Source organism: Cydia fagiglandana, chromosome 16 (assembly GCF_963556715.1).
Source record: "Cydia fagiglandana chromosome 16, ilCydFagi1.1, whole genome shotgun sequence".
NCBI classification, from domain to species: domain Eukaryota; kingdom Metazoa; phylum Arthropoda; class Insecta; order Lepidoptera; family Tortricidae; genus Cydia; species Cydia fagiglandana.
In genome coordinates this window covers 15,973,285-15,996,313 of record NC_085947.1, presented here as the reverse complement: position 1 = coordinate 15,996,313, position 23,029 = coordinate 15,973,285, and the positions used below count along the sequence as shown (strand labels likewise).

The 23,029-nt window shown below is 38.1% G+C and overlaps 1 protein-coding gene across 1 annotated transcript; it reads right to left on the bottom strand.

The window, feature by feature from the left end:
• Positions 1 to 2,527: 2,527 nt before the first annotated feature.
• Positions 2,528 to 22,900, bottom strand: LOC134672036 (optineurin). The gene is made up of 15 exons (XM_063529934.1): positions 22,710 to 22,900; positions 22,171 to 22,388; positions 19,769 to 20,011; positions 15,763 to 15,957; positions 15,515 to 15,625; positions 14,226 to 14,327; positions 13,263 to 13,391; positions 12,357 to 12,458; positions 11,702 to 11,838; positions 10,551 to 10,700; positions 8,742 to 8,829; positions 7,471 to 7,619; positions 6,643 to 6,763; positions 3,439 to 3,585; positions 2,528 to 2,705 (listed from the first exon to the last, which is right to left on the bottom strand). The coding sequence occupies exons 2-15, from the start codon at positions 22,372 to 22,374 to the stop codon at positions 2,550 to 2,552; spliced, it is 2,034 nt and encodes a 677-aa protein (XP_063386004.1). The 5' UTR covers positions 22,375 to 22,388; positions 22,710 to 22,900; the 3' UTR covers positions 2,528 to 2,549.
• Between the last annotated feature and the right edge of the window lie 129 nt (positions 22,901 to 23,029).

Genomic DNA, 23,029 nt, shown 5'->3' with positions numbered 1-23,029 from the left:
CATAATGTATTGTTTGTCCGCATTTTCGTTAGTCATAATTTGTTTGGTTCAGAAACGGGTAATAAAATAAGTATTTCAAGATTACCATAACACAAACCTAACCAAACCTATCTATAGGATAACCTTACGAAAATCCTGAAAAATTAACGGTTTTTTTTTATTATGAATGGGCTTACTCATGGCCACAGACTAGCCGAGGCGTAGAAGTGGCCTACGATGGAGCGAGCTCGCCCAGAAGGTGCCTGTTCACTCTTGATTTGAAGGTTGCCGGGTTATAAGAACACGGAAATATAGACGCCGGCAAGGAATTCCATTCCTTGACAGTGCGCATAAGGCAAAGCGCTTCGTGCGAATTGGTGGAATACCTACCATGTAAGGATGGAAACCGGCCGTGCGTCTAAAACTCCGATGGTAGAATGGGGACGGTGGAATAAGCTCATGTAGCTCTTGGGCACACTCCCCGAAGTGCAGCCTGTAGAATACCGACAGGCTGGCGACTTTCCGCCGATGGGCTAAAAACTGAAGCTTAGCCGTTAGCTTCTTGTCGCCAATCATCCTCCTGGCTCTGCGCTCCACTGAGTCCAAAGCGGCGAGTTGGTATTTAGCTGAGCCATCCCACAGGTGGCTGCAATACTCCATACACGACCGGACTTGAGCTTTGTAAAGTGTTAGAAGCTGTCCAGGTGTGGTTTCAGTTTTATGACTAATGATAATATGACAAACAATACATTATGACTTAAAACTTTATATGAAACAAAGGGACCCCAGATTTTACAAATCCCGTTTTCATTGCGCGTAAGTGTAGATCAACATAAAAACAAATGCATTTTTATAATTCATACCATACATGTTAATTGTCCACAGCAATGCAATTGTTGAGTAGGTTAGGCACTAATCGACAGACATAGGATTCTATGGGGCAGAATTTATTGACAGCTAAGGAGTTCCTATTCACGGCTCAGTTATGGATACTTTTCCCTAATATGTACTAGTGACCGCCTTCAGTTTCGTTTGTAAATGTGTATTATTTCGGGGTCGATGATAAACTTTACACAAAGCCTATTTTATACGACCACTAGATTTAAAAAAAATTACGATAAGTGAAGCTTCAAGAATCTCTTTAAAATAAAGAAAACGGGAATTTAGTTATTCTTTGTTTCAAGTCAATACTTTGGTTAAAAATGTTTTTACAAACAAAACTTGGAGCGTTCACTAGTATATAAGAGAAACATCGATAATTGAGTTTATCGATATAAGCGCTCCTTAGTTGTCAATAAATTTTGCCCCATAGAATCCTATGTCTGCTAATCGACGTTAGATATGATTAACACATCTAAAACACTCAAGGATATAAATAAAAATCTCACCATTATCATATAAATAAAGTAATAAGCGACATAGATAAATAAAGATTACTTGGATTCATCTAAAAGTCATTTATTTAACTAATGTACCTATAATTTGTTATAAAGTAATTCATATGTATAAAAAACTTTGTAATAAATATATACAAATAATAAATGTGTATATTTTTCTAAATGCATTTTCTAAATGACAACAAAAATGGCAGTGTATTGCCAATTATATTTTTGTGACAATAAAGTTGGTTCAAAAGGGTTATTCCCATTAGTTACCACCAAGTCATTACCAAGCGGTCTAACATGAGTTGCTTTCTCGCGCGACTCCATACATCAAGCGCGGCTTCAAGTATGGGCTCGCGTGCGAGAACGCAACTTATGCTAGACTGCCAGTGCTGAGAACTGAGAATTTTATTCTCACCTTCTACCACTGGGAACAAATGCAAACTTTAAAACGTAAAAATATTCCATATATAGCCATCTTGAACAATGACGATTTCCTCGGCGTTGTATGTGGGTGTCCATTATGGGTTGTCAATCTTCACTACTTCTAGCCTGTGCTTTAATAGGGAATATTATGGAAACCTCTACGTAGGGGGCGCCACAACCACTATCCATCACAACCGGTCTACCGCGAAACAAGAAAATCGAAAAAACACATTTTAAAAATAAGTTATGGCAAATATGTAACAATTATGAATCTAATACGATCATTTATATTCTTCTGCTTTCATAAGTAATAGTTTTAGTAACGAAATATCGTTATCTAACCTCTCTATCACTCTTGCATAGACGAGCAATAAAGAGGCATATAGAGTCGGACCAAAAACCAAAAAAGTCTGCAGCGGATTTGATATCCCACGCAGTGCAAGTGTTATTTATTCGTCATAATTTTATAGAAGTTTTACGTTCAAAATAACCCTTGCACTGCGTGGGCTATCAAATCCGCTGCAGACTGTTCTTGGTCTGAATCAAAGTTAATTTCGATTTTCGATTTTCCCGGTAGGCCCTTGTTAACAAACCGCCTTGATGCATCAATGGCATATTTTATTGTCTGTAAAAACTTGTCAAAAAAACAGTTTAAGGCACAGTATGTATAAGTTACTTTTAAAGACGGCCGTCTTCTTGCGTACGCTACATGACGGCCGCTATATGACGGCACCGCTTTCCTAGGAATCCAAAGCTTAAGTCCTACAATAAGCAGTTCTCAACATGTTGCTGTAATAATACGAGCGTCTTGAAAGGCTCGTCGCAGACGGGGCAGTCGAAACGCAGCGGCGGCGGGGTCACTTCTTTAGGCTCCTTTGGCGTTGGTGGCTCGTTCGATAGCTTCTTCTTTTTCCGGACCTTCGTGGTAATATACCATCAGTATACTTAATGACAAATCGAATGTACAAAATACATAAATAATGTACACATTTCTATAATAAAACATACTATGATCCTTAACAATACAATGCACACTAACATTAAAATAAATAAATATATATTATTCTAATTCTATTTGCAATTGAAACTTAAACAATTGTAATCACGATCCTGCTTGCAGCCGTCAAAACCAAAAGGGTAACTTAGGGTAAGGGTAAGGGTAATATTTATGAAACACCGTCTCATGCAGGACCGGACCGTGAGTATTACACAAGTTCAAGCGACAGATAGATTTTGGACCCTAAGTATTTGAACTACTGCATAATGTTTAGCAAAGAATTTAATTTCCTGCTCATTTTGTACTTTGTCGCAGTGACAATATTATGAGACCTCTAACGATATTCATGTTTGTCACGGTGACACGGTACCTACTAACTAATAAATGAATCATTGCTCGTACAGTGTCATGTTATCTTGCTAACTATGTTAACAAACCGCCATATTGAAATTGTCAAAGAATGATTAATTTACTAGTTCCTGGCCCAATATTACAGGGTTCACTTTTATCGAACTGAAATTTGAACATTGTCATAGTGACATTAAGTCAAATTTCAACTATTTTGAAAATGTAACATGTAATATTGGGCCAGCGTAGTGGCTTTTGTTTATATAGTTAACAAGTTCAATAGAATGACACTTTAGCCAGTCTTACCATGTTGCCGGTAGTGTTGCCCTGCGTAGAAATGGAAGTTGGCGAGCTGGAGGTCGCAGTTCGGATGACAGTGGTCGGGCGAGACCCGGCGGGGCGTGTGTTCGGTCTGTTTTGAGGGCTCGTGCTGTTGCTGGCCACGGCCGGCTTCTGCTGACAATGTAAATTGACTTTAACTAGCAATTGCATACTAAATTGTCCCGATTAATTGATATCATCATCATCATCATAACTTAAGAGCTTTGCTCTTGTCGGTGGAGTAATCGCCACTCATTTCTTTCTTGTGCCAGTTTTTTTAATTTCCTCATACGACGCATTAATTTTTATTTGATAATTAAACCAAAAATCGGTCAAGTGCGAGTCGGACTCGCGACGCGTACATTACCCAATTTTTAACAATGTATTTTTTTATGCGGAATGTGAATGAAATGTTTTGTAAAAAACCCGTGGGGGTCGGATCAAAAACGAAGTACTTAATTAAGTCCGACTCACGCTTGACTGCATTTTTCTAATAGGTTTTCTGTGATCTATAGGTAAAGAACTATTTTGTGTATTTTTTTCAAAAGTTTAGACCCAGTAATTTGGGAGATAAAGGGAGGGGAATGGTCGCACAGACAGAGGGACGCACGAATGATCATATAAGGGTTCAGTTTTTTTCTTTTTGAGTTACGGAACCCTAAAAATGGCACAGGCACATATTTTTACGAATGAAACTAGCATCTGACCCTTCAACTTCAAGAACCGCATGAAAATCCGAGTTTACCGCGAACATACATACAGACGCGGCGGGGGACTTTGTTTTATAAGGTTTAGTGATAATACAACGCAGAAAGGCTAAAGGAGCATTCCACGGGCTGTCCCGTACAAACGCATTTTATTTCCTGTGTTGTGACTTTTTTCGGCATTTAAAGCAGGCGATTATTTTTCTGTGCATATTTTTGACCATTTGTCATAGAAAAGGAAACTCTTATACCTGCAAATCTTCAGAAAATTCGCGTTTGTACCGGACAAACGGTAGACAATGTCATGGAATGTTTCTAAAGATATTTTCTGGATTGAATAAGAACCAGCCTGAGATCGTAGCTCCTATCCCTTACTAATTTTAATTTGGAAGAGATCCCTTTTAGGGATAAGTTCGCCTTTGTACATAACATTTTTATTTTTGTTTTGTTTTTGTCTATTTTATGTAAACCTGTTTATGTGCAATAAAGTGACATACATACATACATACATACTAATTTCTTAACACTATAGTTGGTAGTCATTATATGGAAGTTGCTAACTATGTAAACAAAAGTCACTAGTAAATTCATCATTCTTTGACAATTTCAATATGGCGGTTTGTTTACATAATAGTTAGCAAGTTCCATAGAATGGCACTTTATATGAAGATATGCTAAATGAAAAACCAATTAATTAAAATAACGTTTATTTTGCCTTAAGAAGATATTCATTAGGTACAGTCAGCCAAGAAAGTGGTCTACCACTTTTCGACTCTATCAATCACTTTCTTGGCTGACCGTACATAAAATGCAAACTCGTAAATATCACATAAATGTTATAATATAAAAGAGTGGAGGCTTTTGCCTCAATGAGATAAATGCTATTCTATCACAAAAGATCACGTCACTGGATTATAAGATTTATAAGTACAAGTTAAACATGAAATAAAAATAAAATTAGTACACAATATTTTTATTTTAAGTTTTAATATAAATATCACATTTTTAAACAAGATGCTTGTAAAAAGCTTCGACATAAATAATGACATGTTATAAGTTGATAATGCCAATTCTAAATAAGTATAATTTTAGACAAAAGTTTACCGTTTAAAAGGGTATGCTGCCAATATTACTTGTTGTCTCGATTACTTCGATGTGGCTATGGTGATGTTGTAATGTAGTGATACTGTCACCCGCAGACAAAACATCCTCCAGACTGAGCATAGTCACGCTACCACTCTGCCACAAATATACGGTAGTTTTACTTCATTTTCGACTCAAAGTGTCTTTGTGTGACGTTCGTCTTTGAACGGACCAATCACGGCACGGGACTCGCTCACCTCGTCCCCCGCACCTGTATTTTTGGCAGCATATCGGTTTCATGAAATAATTGCTCTAAACTCCGTCTAGAGAATTCCTAGTCTATGCTGTCACCATACCAGTTGCCTTTCGTCCAAGCCACGTCAATCAGTTGATTTCGCCAATTTTTATTAATTTTTTTCATGACCATGGTTGATTTTGTCAAGTTTCGGTAATGTTGCCAACCCCTTTCTTAATCTTGCCATGCTGCGGTAGTTTGTACCACACAACTTGGTAATGTTGTCACGCCTCTTGTTAATTTGGTAGTAGCCACGTCACTTGGTATATTAGCCTCGCTCGTTACTGCACGTCGCACGGATCCGGGTCGGCGGCGCCCCGTCTCCGGCGGAACTAAACAAAACACGACAATAAGTCCGAGGGTACCAAAATGGGCTGAGTTGGGTGAAATTTGACTTTCAAACCTCGATAAAATTTTATTTTTACATGTGAAAACTGAATGGTGTATCTAATAAGTGGTTCGGACGTTTGTATTTTATTTTGGGTAGTTCCCTTTCATAACTTTGACGATAAAGAGGAAAACCCACCTCACCCCGTAGTGCCTCGTATTTGGGGTGAGAGGGTTTTTCATACAAAGGTGATTTTGGAAGATTGTTGGATCGATTTTTTTTATTATGCGTATTACTACCACATTTTAAAATGGAATACATTATTTTTGTAGCAGTAGCCTTAAAATCCCTTCTCACCCCCCCTCTCAAACCTTCTCTCCCCATTCATAACCCAACTCTCCCCGCGAAACCTACTCACCCCGTTTTACGGTACTTGTTTTAAATACTTCTTTAACCCTTTATGTATGATTTTTTCTTTTTTGCCCGAAATTAATATATGTATCACAGAATTGTTTGCCGATTCTAGGTCGGTTGAATGGAACGTAACCAACAGTCCGCAATGTAACTAAAATCGCATGCGAGTTCGCGCTCCGTCTAAATCAGCCCTAAGGGTCAAGTGTTCGTAACAAATAAAGCTCAGAGTGGCTACCGCGAAAACCGAAATTCGTAAATTGCGGGCATCTTTCTCTTTTACTCCAACGAAGGCGTAATTAGAGTGACAGAGAAAAATCCCCGCAATTTGTGTACTTCGATTTTCGGGGTTATAGCCCAGTACCGACCTGTTCGAGCTTCTGCATGAGCTCCTGGTTGCGGCGCTGGCTGGTGCGCAGGTCTGTGAGGATGTGTTCTTTCTCCACGGCCATCATCTCGCGCGCCGTGCGCTCCGCTTCGAAGTCGCTCCTGTTGACACGTTCATATTTACATATATAGTTCGTTTTTTTAGCATTAGAAAGAACTTGCAAGAAGGTAAGCGATCTTGACATGTCTTTTAAATGAAAAACGCTTTTTAAAAATCAAAAAGACTATTAAAGCAGAAGAATATAAATGATCGTATTAGAAAAGACACATCAAGATTGTTTACCTTATTTCTACTGCTAAAAAAACGAACCATACATATAGTGGCTGATTAATCCAAATCAACCTATCTTTAACCTTTTGGACGCCAATGATCGATATATCCGCACCGCAGGTCCAACGACGAAGACCGATTAATCGGTCACAGACCACAGTGCAACTTAGACCTACGTGCATATGCATAAAGTTCAATTTCAGTTTTGACACTTGGGTGAAGTGGCGTCCGCGTGACAGCTTTTGTGTTCGACACGGCATCGAAAAGGTTATTAGAGGTGACTGTAAGAAAAAACCGGCCAAGTGCGAGCCGGACTCGCGCACGAAGGGTTTCGTATCGTTACGCAAAAAACGGCAAAAAAATCACGTTTGTTGCATGGGAGCCCCAATTAAATATTTATTTTATTTTGTTTTTAGTATTTGTTGTTATAGCGGCAACAGAAATACATCATCTGTGAAAATTTCAACTGTCTAGCTATCACGGTTCAAGAGATGCATTAATTACCATTATCCAAGTATAAGATATTATAAAAACTTACTTGTACAGATCCAGCTGAGCTTTCAGCACATCGACTTCCTCTTTCTGCTCTCGCAGAGTATTCAGCTCCAGGGTAAGAGCCGACACCTCCTGCCCTCTGGCGAGCAGAGCCGTTGTCAGCGCCTCTACGTTAGGACCGCCTGAAGGTTTCTGCAAAAGAGAATTTGAAATAGAGAGTTACTGTCATGGTAAATTAAAAAAAAACCGGGCAAGTGCGAGTCGGACTCGCGCACGAAGGGTTCCGTACCATAATGCAAAAAAGGCAAAAAAAAACGGTCACCCATCCAAGTACTGACCCCGCCCGACGTTGCTTAACTTCGGTCAAAAATCACGTTTGTTGTATGGGAGCCCCACTTAAATCTTTATTTTATTCTGTTTTTAGTATTTGTTGTTATAGCGGCAACAGAAATACATCATCTGTGAAAATTTCAACTGTCTAGCTATCACGGTTCGTGAGATACAGCCTGGTGACAGACAGACGGACGGACGGACGGACGGAAGGACGGACGGACGGACGGACGAACGGACGGACGAACGGACGGACGGACAGCAGAGTTTTAGTAATAGGGTCCCGTTTTACCCTTTGGGTACGGAACCCTAAAAATTATTCGGAGGGCTGACCCCAAATGAAATGGGGAAAGGCACGCAGAAAGAAGAGTTACTGTCACGGTAAATTATATAGCTTCAGTACATTTACTGCCATCTTTCGACAGAAGATTAGAACTGTTAGAACGCCATTGGACTTTGATCATTATTCTTTCACTGATATGTGTTAACTTGTTAAATCTTAATATTAACGCCATCTGCTCGAGAGTAGGCTGAAGGTTATAGCGCCATCACTCGAAAAGATTGCACCATACCTTTGGCTTACAGTCGACAAAAAGAATAGATAGTATAGAGGGGTCCTGTCATAGTATGTAGTCACAGTACTGCCATATATCGACACACGACTAAAACTCAAAATGAAAACGTATAAAATTATCAAAAAAATGTGTATATATGGATAAATGATTTTATTATTTTTATATCATTTTGATCCATGATCATTCACTGATATCTGTGTTAAAATTGTTAAATATGAGGTGTCGTCACGCCATCTAGCCGAGTATAGGCTGAAGGTGTGTGCGGCATCTATCCGAGAATGACTTTGTCTAGTTTTCCGAAGCACGTTTTTTCCTTAGACTTTATTCATCTTACACGAAGTTACATATGTCTTTGCAGTCGAGTAGATGGCGTTAATATTAATTCTACAATATTAAGTCTACTACTTACATTTTGCATTGTCACCGATTTTTTCAGCAACTCGTTGTAGTCTTTGAAGATGCCTTCAAATATTGTCAACGTGCTTCTTACTTGGCCACTGAAATTATAAAAGTCCATACATCACCAAATTTCTTAATAAGTATAAATTTATTTTATTTTACAACAGTATGTAAAAATAAAAAAAAATACGCTATTTAGATTAGGAAAGATTCGTTGAAATTCGTCGTCGATTTCTATTGATGTTATTCAAAACGGCAGGACCTTTTTTCGTGTGTTCCCCGATTTTTCGAAAACGAATTAGAAAAATATTTAGTGTCCGACCGAAACATGTTTTTTTGCCGAAACCGAAACCGAAACCGAATGTTCGGCTTTGGCTCTAGTTTCGGCCGAAACCGAAACCGAAACCGAAACTTTTGCAGACTTGTTAAAGTCGTTGAAAAAATGTCATAAAACCCCCTTTATACACATATTATGGGGCTGTCAACACCCAATATCCTTGAAATTGATGTTACTTAAGCAGTTTTTTAAGAAAATTACTAGTGTTAGACCAAGATAATTCTGCAACGATTTTGATAACACACGCAGTGCAAGTGTTATTTTAAACGTCAATACTTCTATGAAATTATGACGTATAAATAACATTTGCACTAGTTGCGTATGCTATCAAAATCATTGCAGAATTTTCTTGGTCTAACTCTATTCATTCACCAGTCAAGTTAACATGTATATACAGGGTCAACCAAAAACAAACCAAAAACGCGAGCGCGAAATTTTTTGTTGACAATATCGCAAGGCCCCACCAATACCAATCTTCACCTGGGCCTAAAAGTCCGAAGTGCCCCAGTGAGGCGAACTTTCATGCGAAGTCAAAGCCGTGCTTCAGGCTTCAGGATAAATAGTTGAGCACAGACTCCAACCAATGTCCATTGTATTAAAAAGCGAGACCGCAGGCCGAGTATGGCGCAGCGAGGCCAAAGGCTAAGCTGAAGTAGAGGACATGTGGATTGTGGAACACAAACCAATAGTAAATTGAGGTAAAATCACTCATTCACTCCGAAACAATTAGACAGTGTGTGCGTTATAGGTATTGACAGCCTCTTAAGACTGCGTCGACCGTCCAGTGGCGCCCTCATTAGTGGAATCGTGTTTAATAATAAACCAATTAATTTCTGTACCTATACATGAATCAGTATAATATGTAGGTATTAATATTGTTGTCCTACTTCTTCCCCAACTTTTGGTCTTATTCCGAAGTACCATTTCGTAAGTTTCGGCCCGGCCGAAAGGTTCGGCCGTTTTTTGGCCGAAACCGAAACTACAGCCGAAACATGATTTTTTGGCCGAAACTGGCCGAAACCGAAACCGAAACCGAACCTTCGGTCGGACACTAAAAATATTACTTTACCTTTGCGTCAAAACTACGAAGCCGATATTGGGGAATGGCGGGTGACATCTTAGGCCACATTTTTAATACTGACATGTTGTATATAAAATACTGACATGTTGTATATAGAATACTGACATGTTGTATATAGAATACTGACATGTTGTATATAGAATACTGACATGTTGTATATAGAATACTGACATGTTGTATGTAGAATACTGACATGTTGTATATAGAATACTGACTGTTGCTGTACTGTTTGTCCAGTTGTTGCCTGACGTCGGCCAGGCCGGCGCGGACCTGGTCGGCGGTCGCTCGCTCTAGCTTGAAGTCGTGCAGGCTGGCAACAACGCCTATCGTCTGGACTAGGCTGTCCGATGCACTGTGACCAACGTAGCCTTATATTATATGTGTGTATATAGAATACTGACATGTTGTTGAGCGCGTTGCTGTACTGTTTGTCCAGTTGTTGACTGACATCGGCCAGGCCGGCGCGGACCTGGTCGGCGGTCGCTCGCTCTAGCTTGAAGTCGTGCAGGCTGGCAACAACGCCTATTGTCTGCACTAGGCTGTCCGATGCACTGAAAATAACAGGGGATTTATAAAAAAAAGTTGTTTAAAAATGTCATAATTAATCGATATTAAACTTTCGTGAGACACATTTTAAATTACACTCGAGCCTGAGGAAGGACCCCCGACGGGCCCGAAACATGTCGCCAATAGCGACTAAAAATTCAAGTGAGTGAAACCGTTGTCGTATAAACAATTTAAAGTCATAATTACACGTAAAACAGTTGTAAAATAAATACCTACGAATAAATACAGAAGCCACCAAAGAATAATTGAAGGACTTCCAAATGGCGTGGCGTTAATATAATAAATAATATTTTGAAATGGAACTGGGCCGGCCATGTCTGCCGCATGCACCCACAGAGGTGGGCCAAAATAACCACGGTATGGGTGCCGCAAGATGGGCGAGGATGTGGTAGGCCCAGACGGAGATGGCGGGACGACCTGGAGGCATATCTTAACGATTGGCCGGAGATTGCTCAACATCGAGACGAATGGAAATCAAGGGGGGAGGCCTTTGCCCACCAGTGGGACACCGTATAGGCTTATAATAATTTAACAAGTTAACACATATCAGTGAAAGAATAATGATCAAAGTCAAATGGCGTTCTAACAGTTTTAATCGTCCGTTGAAAGATGGCAGTAAATGTACAGTAGCTACATAATTTACCATGACAGTAACTCTCTATTAAAAATCCTCTTTGATAAAAGCTTGTACAGCTTGTAAGCTTGTTGTTTGGCGACCGGTCTGGCCTAGTGGGTAGTGACCCTGCCTATGAAGCCGATGGTCCCGGGTTCAAATCCTGGTAAGGGCATTTATTTGTATGATGATACAGATATTTGATCCTGAGTCATAGTTGTTTTCTATGTATTTAAGTATTTATATATTATTGTATATCGTTGTCTGAGTACCCACAACACAAGCTTTCTTGAGCTTACCGTGGGGCTTAGTCAATTTGTGTTAAAATGTCCTATAATATTTATTTATTTATTTGTAAAAATGAATACTCACCCATGAACCAAGCCGTTTAGCAGCTCGGCTAAATGCTTCAGTGTCCTGTCATATAATTTGACATTGGCGAGATAGCTGCTGAACTCGCCAGGGCTCTCCGAGTCCGGACTGATGGACAGACGGACTGGCTGGAACAGCTGAGGGAGAGAGATGGCATTACCGACTAGAGAGAGATAAATAGAGAAGACAAAAATCTATATTAACCTTTTGAACGCCAAACGGCGCATCCATTTGCCGTGTCACTGACGCCACGGGGGTTAAATTTAGTTTAGTGAATAAATAATGCCAACCTAAGGGTGTTTTTCAGTAGATTTTCATCAAAAAACGATCGACGTCAAATGCCGTCTTTGGCGTCAATGTCACGATTTTGCGTTGACGTCAATTGCCGTCTGTGGCGTTCAAAAGATAATACCAAAAATATGCCAGTTGTAATAATAAGGCAATAATTAGCTAAAGTGAAATCCAATAAATTGAGAAGACAAATAATTTGCATATTAAAGGAAAAACGTTTTTTCTGGTAGGCTTCCATAGCTCAATAGGTTAAGAGCTATGCACGAATTGCAGAGGTCGCGGGTCAAGTCCTGCCAGTAACATAAAATCTTCCATTAATGTAAAAATTAAGGAGGCTAATTACTAGATAATGAGTTGTGCTTACAGTGATCTGTGCATCCTTAAGCCTGTTGTGGAGATCTTGTATTTGGTCCTTGTATATTTTCACTATCTCGGCCATTCCGGACTTGTGTTTCGAAAATTCCATCTGAAAATGAAAATTTCATTTAAATTTACATAATATGACGTACATTCATTAAAAAAAACATTCATTGAAAAGAGATGCATGAATATGTAACAAAACTAAATGTACAAAAAATGTATGTAGAATGATATATATTTTATTCAGGGATGTTGCGAACATCCGCATCCGCAACCGCGGAACTTCCGCATTATTTTCAATATCCGCATCCGCATTAAATTGATGCGGAGCTTATGCGGATGCGGATGTCGAACAAATCGGTACAGGAACGTCTTACCGGCGGCGTAAGTGCTAGGTAATTTCGTCATTACCTATAACGAAGTCGTCTAGATCCAGAAAAGTCGGCCAAGTTACTGTTTATTAAATATAACGCACCTATATTCTTGCTCAAATACTAAACGTTTCGTTTTATAAAAAAGTATTATAATGTAATATTTGACGTTTTCTAAGTACCTAATCTTGACATCCGCATCCGCATTCGCGGATGTGAGCCTTTAAATATCCAATATATGTCAAAAATTGGTGGTATTCCACCTCTCCAATTTCTTTGTCCAATGTGTATTGCGTCTCACATTTTGCTTAATGAGAGAGTGAGCACCCGAGCTGCATACATCGCCATTGTTAGTAGCTCGGTACTACTTACAGGGCCAGCGTATCTTATTTGAAATGTTTGTGTTGGAGTACAAAAATCTGTGACAGCCCTACTGTGTTCTTCTGCGGTGTCGGCATTCACGCAAACATCAAAGGCGTCGGTCCACTGTTACTTTTTACACTGTTCCTGTATGTTGCTCAACCCAGTTACATTATTACCTTAACGTTCTCCAGTTCGAGGACCTTCAACTGCGAAGCTTTGTACTCGCTCTGCAAAGCTAACAGTTTGGTTTCCAACTGCAGAATCAAGGCGTCGCGTCTTTTGATCTCCTCCGAAGATTGACTTGTCTGAAAGCATTTTTTTTTTATATTTATCAAATGACAAAGGCTGTTTGTGTGTTACCGTGAGGGTGCAACTTAAAATAGACTTTATACTCACAGCCATAAGGTTTTATTTCGCACTTAACTTACTTACACTTCAAAATGCGGTCGTAGTGTAGTAGCTGTCTTTACAGAAAAAATGCAACTTAAAATAGATCTTATCCCATTGTATTAAGATTTAAACCTTTCACCAGCACTTACAATATTGCTGGAAGACTGTAGTAGGTCTTGATTGGTGCATTTTAACACGTGTTCTGTACCGGACAGTTGAAATTGAAAATAGAACTTATCCTCTTAGTCATAAAGAATATATTTGAACTTACAATGCTACTGGAAACGGCAGTCTGACCTGGGGTAGCCAAGATGTCAATTGTTGATGGAAAACGCCAATCGAATCGATTTTTCGTAGTTTGGGGTTTGTCGTACTATTGACGATTATCATCTTTGCTACCCTCCGGAAATCTGAACACTTTAACATGTGCGCGCAGTCACTGTCTGTATCGAAATGTTGCAACCTTAGAGCATTTAGTACCTGGAGACGCCTTGGCTGTCATTTTATATACAAAACAGTCTGCCTATTTTTGCGGGAGGGGCACATCAAATGTATGTCTATTTGTACATGATTTGTACGTAACGTATAAATAGCTATGTCAGATAAACGTCACACAAAAGTTTGCACAACTGTGCAAGGTTTTCGGCAGAGGGGTAAGCTCGTAAAGGCGACTCCTTAATTAAATGCTCTAAGGTTGCAACTGAAAATAGACCCAGTCCCTTTGTAATAAAGTTTAAATTTGCACTCACAATGCTGCTGGAAGACTGCAGACGGCCCTGGAGATCTTGTATGGTGCACTTTAATATGTGCATCTCTGCGGCGTACTCGCTGTCTTTGCCGGAAAGTTGCAACTGAAAATATAAGTTTAAAACAATTTTAAATAAAATTAATAGTTGTCCAAAGTTGTGTTGTTGTTTTTCGAATTATTTTTCTCAGTGCACCCATATTCGAGAATTTCTGTTTTGCCCTATAGTTGACTGGTAGAAAATGCCATATGGCATTAAGTCTGCCATTTGTACATATTTATTACTGTGCAATAAAGTTAAAAAAAAAAAACATTTATATCAGTCTTAAAAACCCATATTACATTTACAAAAAATAAAATATTATAAAACATAAATTAAATAAATAAAAGATTACATTTTGTAGTCCTGACGACAGATAGTCGTGCGTCGTGGCCTGTATATTTAAACGGAGGTGTTCACATACAGGGTGTCCCAGAATTCGACCTCGAGCCGTAAACGGATGATAGACCAAGTCATAACAGTTATCATAAAAATACAAAAAAAAATCCAACTAATGTTTTTTTAAAAATTATGGTCACTTTAAAAATTCACTAAAAATCCACACCCTGTAATGGTTCTTTAACTCTTGTTACTACAAATTCCATAAATTATTCTAATTTTTTTATTGTTGTGCAATCTTGAATAATTACAGGGTGTGGATTTTTTAGTGAATTTTTAAAGTGGCCATAATTTTTAAAGAACATGAGTTGGTTTTTTTTGTAACTATTTTTATGATAACTGTTATGACTTGGTCTATCATCCGTTTACGGCTTGACGTCGAATTCTGGGACAACCTGTATAGGACGGTGCGATTACTGTCGTTACGACATACTGGGAATGTAACCTTACTACAGCATAATCACAGAATAAATAATAGCATTACCATACAGAAAGGACACTTCCTACAAAACCGAAGATTGACAGCGGTTCAGAGTCCAATCATGTCATCCCTTTCTAATGTATGGCACTATACCTTTCGGCTATTTAGGGTTGTCAAAATTCAAGTGATTATCTTAACCGTGGTCGTACACGCACCAAGGACGTCAAGTGGTGCCAACCCTAATAATTGCTCGGAACAATGCTGAGCCCAACGTTGTCCGAAGTCAGTAGTGTCTCCGCATTCTGGTATTTAAATGGTGGTGTGATAACTGAGGTGTGTGACACCGTATACATTTTAAAGATAACCAATATATTATTATATTAAATTTGAATGGTCAAATGAGTAGTAAAATAATTAAAATATGCAGTTATACCTCGACGTTATTGAGTTTCTCCTTAAGGTCGTCTCGTTCTTTGGATGTCGCGTCCACAATGTGTTCCAAGGACTCCTTCTGCCAGGTCAGTTTCTCGTTGTCAACTATTACCTGCAATAAAAAAAATTGTCAAGGTCTTTACATAAGATACATACCTTACACTGTAAGGTATATATGTTATTCTCTAAGGCTTACATGTGGTATGGCCACAGATATATGTCAAATTTTAAAACGATTACAGCACGTACCTGACGTCGCTGCTTCTCGACCAGCTCTAACTGTGCTGTCAGCTTATTAATGGTGTCATCATCAGGGCACGTCACGAACTCCACAGCGGACGGAGGGCCCGATTTCACTTTGTCTTCCTCTCCGGTCTCAGTGTTAACTTTGGTCTCTTTTAGCTGGACTATCTCTTGTTTGAGTTTCTTGTTTTCTTGGCGCAGCTGTTGAGATATAATAAGTTGTATAGCAATAGTTATTCGTTTTACAAGGGGCCAAAGTTGTTGTTTAACCGCTCGTGCTAATATTGATACCCGAGCAAGCGAAAGATTCCAAAATTGATGGGATGGGAAAAAATGGGATCGTGAGCGTTGCGAGGGTTTCAAAGCACGAAAGTGGAACACAAAATTTTTCACCACACAAAACCAAAGCAAATATTAAATGTAAATTATCAACTAAAATCAAATTCAAATAAATGTTATTAAATATTGATCATCCAAAATCATCATTTAAAAGTCTATTCTACCAGCGAACATACGAAAACAACTCAAAATTTGCATTGTATTACTTTGGCTCACATGTGAATTACTGACAGCAAAGTGCAACTTTGCAATCCGTTTTTGAAGTGCAAAGTAAGCCATTCCGAGCTGGTGTGGTGAAAAAGCATAAACCATATTATTCTAGTCTATAATATACCTCACTTCAGCCTTAGAGCATTTAGTAACTGGAGACGCCTTGTTTGTCAATTTCTGTACAAAGTCTGCTGATTTTTGCGGGGGAGGGGCACATCAAATGTATGGCTATTTGTACGCAACGTACAAATAGCCGTGTCAGATAAACGTCAGTCCATATATTAAAGTTTGCACAATTGCGCAAGGTTTTCGGCAGTGGGGTAAAGCTCTTAAAGACGACTCCGGTTATTTAATACTCTAAGACCTCTGCATGTATAAAAATAGCCCATACATAAACAAAGGAAATTATGTACTACTTTCTATCAAAGTAAGTAATTTAAGATACTGCGTAGCAATTTCTTGGCGGGCGTAACTGATCAATGCTGAGAATTATATGCGTAATAAACGTAATATAAATGTGACGCTCCACGGTAAAAGGTACCTTATGGCGGCTGGCACTTACGTCACATAGCGCCGCAATAATATTGGAGCGGCGTTAATAATAGCGTAAGCGCCAACTGCCATAAGGTACCTTTACCCGTGGGACGTCACAAATAAGATAAGATAAGATAAGATAAAATTTATTTCATTGAAAAATATCCAAAAATTAAAACAATCATAATACGCTTAAATAGTTACTTAAATATTATAAATGTACAATCACAGTGGTTTAGAAATAACTGCTTAAGATAGCTTAAAGGACGGTCCATGGGCTATTCGTCCTCTGTTTGCATTATTGTGTGCAGATACCTGCTCCACATAGACGACAATGAATAAATAAAAGGTTAGGTTAACCTTATGACCGCCAAAGACGTCAACTGACGCGCGCGGTTACAGCCCAATATCAACCTTCGTGCATTCCAGCAAGGTTCACGATGACGCGGCGCGCACGATACGCGCGATGTTCAAAAGGTTAAGGAGGTTAAGAAGATTGTAAAAACCCAAATGTGACCCCTAAGAACAATAAAAAAACCTTAGGGTTTATTTATTGTTGTAAAAACCTTAGGGTTTATTTATTGTTGTAAAAACCTTAGGGTTTATTTATTGTTGTAAAAACCTTAGGGTTTATTTATTGTTGTAAAAACCTTAGGGTTTATTTATTGTTGTAAAAACCTTAGGGTTTATTTAATGTTGTAAAAACCTTAGGGTTTATTTATTGTTGTAAAAACCTTAGGGTTTATTTATTGTTGTAATAACCTTAGGGTTTATTTATTGTTGTAAAAACCTTAGGGTTTATTTATTGTTGTAAAAACCTTAGGGTTTATTTATTGTTGTAAAAACCTTAGGGTTTATTTATTGTTGTAAAAACCTTAGGGTTTATTTATTGTTGTAAAAACCTTAGGGTTTATTTATTGTTGTAAAAACCTTAGGGTTTATTTATTGTTGTAAGGCATAAACATGCCTTACATCATTTTGGAAAAGAGCTGACACTTTTCAAACTGCTAGATCGATTTTTCTGAAATATAACTAAGAACCACCGCAAGGAAACTCGCTTTCATGTAAAAAAACGCATCAAACGCTGTCACTCCGTTGGAAAGCTACGTTGCCACAGACAGACATTGGCGTCAAACATATACCTAGCACCCCTCTTTTTGAGTCGTGAGTTAAAAACAAAAGAGGAATTCCATTTTTAGGGTTCCGTACCCAAAGGGTAAAACGGGACCCTATTACTAAGACTTCGCTGTCCGTCCGTCCGTCTGTACGTCTGTCTGTCACCAGGCTGTATCTCACGAACCGTGATGGCTAGACAGTTGAAATTTTCACAGATGATGTATTTCTGTTGCCGCTATAACAATAAATACTAAAAACAGAATAAAATAAAGATTTAAGTGGGGTGGGGTAAGTCCCATATAGCAAACGTGATTTTTGACCAAAGTTAAGCAACGTCGGGCGTGGTCAGTACTTGGATGGGTGACCGTTATCTTTTTACATTTTTTCAGTTTTGTTTTTGCTTTATGTTACGGAACCCTTCGTGCGCGAGTCCGACTCGCACTTGCCCGGTTTTTGATATATATCTAACCTACCTTTTCCACCAGCTCCCTGGTTTCATCAAACTTCTCCTTGTGCAGGGAATGCGTCTTCATCATGTCCTCCTGACAGGACGCTATCAGACAGAACTGCTCCTTCATGGAGTCATTATTCTGCTTCAACGTTTCTTTGAGAAGCACATTCTCGTCAAGAATCTCTCGAATATTTCAAGAGCTCCCTCAATTTGTTTAGGATCTTATCATCTGATCCTGACATACTTATTTAACCTAACCCAAATGTGACCCCTAACAACAATAAAAAAACCTTAGGGTTTATTTATTGTTGTAAAAACCTTAGGGTTTATTTATTGTTGTAAAAACCTTAGGGTTTATTTATTGTTGTAAAAACCTTAGGGTTTATTTATTGTTGTAAAAACCTTAGGGTTTATTTATTGTTGTAAAAACCTTAGGGTTTATTTATTGTTGTAAGGCATAAACATGCCTTACATCATTTTGGAAAAGAGCTGATACTTTTCATACTGCTAGATCGATTTTTATATAAGTAATATAACTAAGAACCACCGCAAGAAAACTCGCGTTCATGTAAAACAAGACCGAAGTGATCCCATAAGTGTTCCGTAAACAAAGTTTTGTACGGAACACTAAAAACGCATCAAACGCTGTCTATCCGTTGGAAAGCTACGTTGCCACAGACAGACATTGGCGTCAAACATATACCTAACACCCCTCTTTTTGCGTCGTGAGTTAAAAACAAAAGAGGAATTCCATTTTTGATATATATTTAACCTACCTTTTCCACCAGCTCCCTGGTTTCATCAAACTTCTCCTTGTGCAGGGAATGCGTCTTCATCATGTCCTCCTGACAGGACGCTATCAGACAGAACTGCTCCTTCATGGAGTCATTATTCTGCTTCAACGTTTCTTTGAGAAGCACATTCTCGTCAAGAATCTCTCCTATATTTCAAGAGCTCCCTCAATTTGTTTAGGATCTTATCATCTGATCCTGACATACTTATTTAACCTAACCCAAATGTGACCCCTAAGAACAATAAAAAAACCTTAGGGTTTATTTATTGTTGTAAAAACCTTAGGGTTTATTTATTGTCACATCATTTTGGAAAAGAGCTGACACTTTTCAAACTGCTAGATCGATTTTTCTGAAATATAACTAAGAACCACCGCAAGAAAACGTGCTTCCACGTAAATAAAAACCGCATCGAAATCGGTATATCCGCTGGAAAGCTACGATGTCAGCTTGATGTTGCAGACATTGGCGTCAAACATACACCTAACGCCCCTTTTTTTTGCGTTGTGAGTTACAATCGAAAAAGAAACAGAAATTTCATTTTTGATGTTAATCAATAATTATAACCAACCTTTTCCACCAGCTCCCTGGTTTCATCAAACTTCTCCTTGTGCAGGGAATGCGTCTTCATCATATCTTCCTGACACGACGCTATCAGACAGAACTGCTCCTTCATGGAGTCATTATTCTGCTTCAACGTTTCTTTGAGAAGCACATTCTCGTCGAGGATCTCTCCGAAACGCTTCTGGAGTTCTTCGGTGCTTTTGTCTTCGGAGATTATGGTGCTGGCCACCATTAGGGAGGCTGGTGATGGCTGGAATTAATACGGAATGAGTAGGTGATAAAGTTTTGTTAATAAGCCTACAATGTTTAAGACGATCTAATATAATCAATATCTGGGAGACAAATAAAACGTATAAAAACTCAAAAATGCGCGTTTTCTAGAGACAAGACCTAGCTAAACCGATTTATCGTCCCTGAAAACCCCCATATAGCAAAATTCATCGAAATTCGTAGAGCCATTTCAGAGATCCCCGAAATATAAAACAAAAATTGCTCGTTTAAAGGTATTAGATAGACACCAGTGGCGGAGCGTCCATAGAACTCGATTCCCATCGGCTTGTCTGATATCCAGGCTCTTAGGCCATTTTCTTTAAACTTATGAAGAAAAGGAAGGGCAACTTAGCTACGGCTTACCTACGAACAATCTAGACGCGCCGCCACTGATAGACACCTATATTAGATAGGGATTTGTCCTAATCACTACACTTTATAGTAAAACAAATTCCCCCACGGCGTCTGTCTGTTAGTGTGTTTGTTTATTTGTTAGCCATAAACTCAAAACCTACTGAACGGATTTTCATGCAGTTTTCAATTTTTCACCAATCAATAGAGTGATTCTTGAGATGAATTAAAAGAATGATTTTATAGTCAGCTATTCAGAGGCTATTCATTATAGATACTTATAAAAGCCTGACTAGTGATGATCACGCGCCATGTTGCGGAATTTCACTGGAACTAATTTTTTCAACTGTCACCCAATACATGAGAGTAACAGCGCCCTCTTGACAATGATCATATATTACTGGTCAGACTTTAGCTATCTTCCACCTTAATGATCTTATGAATTCTGTGATTCTTCATGCGTGATATATCGCGATCGATAATCTTATCTTATCTGCGGACGCATGATGGATGCGGTTATCGCATGATAAAGGAAACGTCACTTATTACCATCGATAGATGCACACGAAAGAGACAGACTTATCCTGTCATTATCACATCGGTAATAACCCCCTTCAAACAGCTGGTTATTAGAATACCTAATAGTATGCTTGTAAAATAACTGTTAATGTTGAATGTGTGTGTAATTAATATTGAATGCCAATGGTAATGACCACTTAACAAAACTTGTTGACAAATATGTTTTCTGGAAGGCTTGAGGTAGTTATGAGCTAAACAGATTGAGTTAACAGTCCTAGTTGTGGTTAATAATTAAAACAGAAACGAAATGTATTGATTGTGTATTTCACATCAAGTTGTTTGGTCCCAATTCTCCCAATCCTGAAATATCTATTGAAAAAAATTGAGGTCATTTTTAGAAAATATGTTTGTAGCATACTATATAAAAAGAGATGAAAGAACTATGTGACACGCCAAAGCCCGAAAAGTATGAAGGAAAATCAAATATTTTTTTTATACATCATATTGTATTTTTTAATTGTGTTAAGGTGTTTTAATGTTCAATAGCAACATATCATACAACTTGAATTATATTCAGTTACCAAAGATTGGAAAAACAAAACTAATGTAAACCCGATTCCTATTCATTCCCGGCTTTCAATAATAGAACTGAACTAAAGGATCTAAAAGACCGAACTAGTTCTTTTGACCAATTGACCAAGAGTGGAGCACTCTCTGTAGTGAAAGAGCAGGCACAAGCCTAATCATTTGCTTCACAATATAAAATGAATGAATGAATGACAGTATATATATATATATATATATATATATGTATATATATATATATATATCAGTCAATATTTGGTTAAGATTGTTGTGATTGGCTTTTAAGCAAAGAAATTATGTAAACAAATATTGGTGTTATGCAAACATTACAGATAATGCATGTAACATGTAAATGCATAAAATAATGTGCTCTTATATCAAGTACCAAATTAAAAACACTGCTAACAAACACATTATAATATCGTAATAATATGTATATTGAAATGAAATTATTTATCGCTTATTTTGACACTCAATAAGTTCGCTACTACGCTCAAAATGAGATTCAAAGGTTATGTTCAGTATTTCATATACTATTAATACAATTTCAGGGTTAAAAACATTACCAACTAACTACAACAAAACCTGATTGCATGCAAAATTATTTTCTATAACAATCTTACTACATACCCAAAACAAACCAGCAAAATAACTTTCACTTTGAAAACTAGTAAAAATACTCACACAATCACCGAGTTTGAATGTGGCCTTAAATGCCATGCTGGCCTCAGCAGACAGGTCCTTCATGGCATCCTCGATCTGCGACTTATTCAGCGGCCCATCGCTCACTATGCCATTACCGTTGCACTTTATGTCCAAACTAGTGCCGGGGGAAGTACCCAGGATTATAAACGAGTCTTCCTCAATTGTCTCAGGATTCAAGGCCATTTTCACACATTTAACTGCAAATTTATAAGCCTTAATGAGTATGTAACGAACATAAGATAAATTCAATGCCGTAGATAATGATTGATGATGAATAATCGCTCAATTTCGTTAGAATAATCAAACTTGAAAGAACTGCGACACAATTACATACAGACCGGCGTATCAAATTATCAGTAACGAGGCGTTATTGAACACCTAGACGCTAATGAAGAGAGTTATGAGGTTATTATTAAAATTCTAGTGCAAGAATATTTTTATAAGCCTAAAAATAAATTGCGAAACGCTTACCCACTTGACATTTTTTATTTAGTTATGATGAATGTCTATAGACTTACCGGTGGTTTTAGGTAAATAAATGCGGAGTGTGACTAACAGTCGACACTTTCTTCCAATTTAGTTTGAAATGCACTAGAATATTTTTATTAACGCCGCAAAATACACAAAAAATAATCAACATATGATATGAGTACGGGGCTGAAATTCCGAGAATGACGTGCCGCGGGGAAGCCACAGAGTGGTAAAAAAAATGCAAACAAACAAGTTGCCCATTCATGAAGTGCACGGTAAAGATAAAAATCGTAATAATCGATTGAAAAAAAATCGATTATTGACGCCTGCATTTTTATATAGTGACAACACTGATTTTGACATCTGG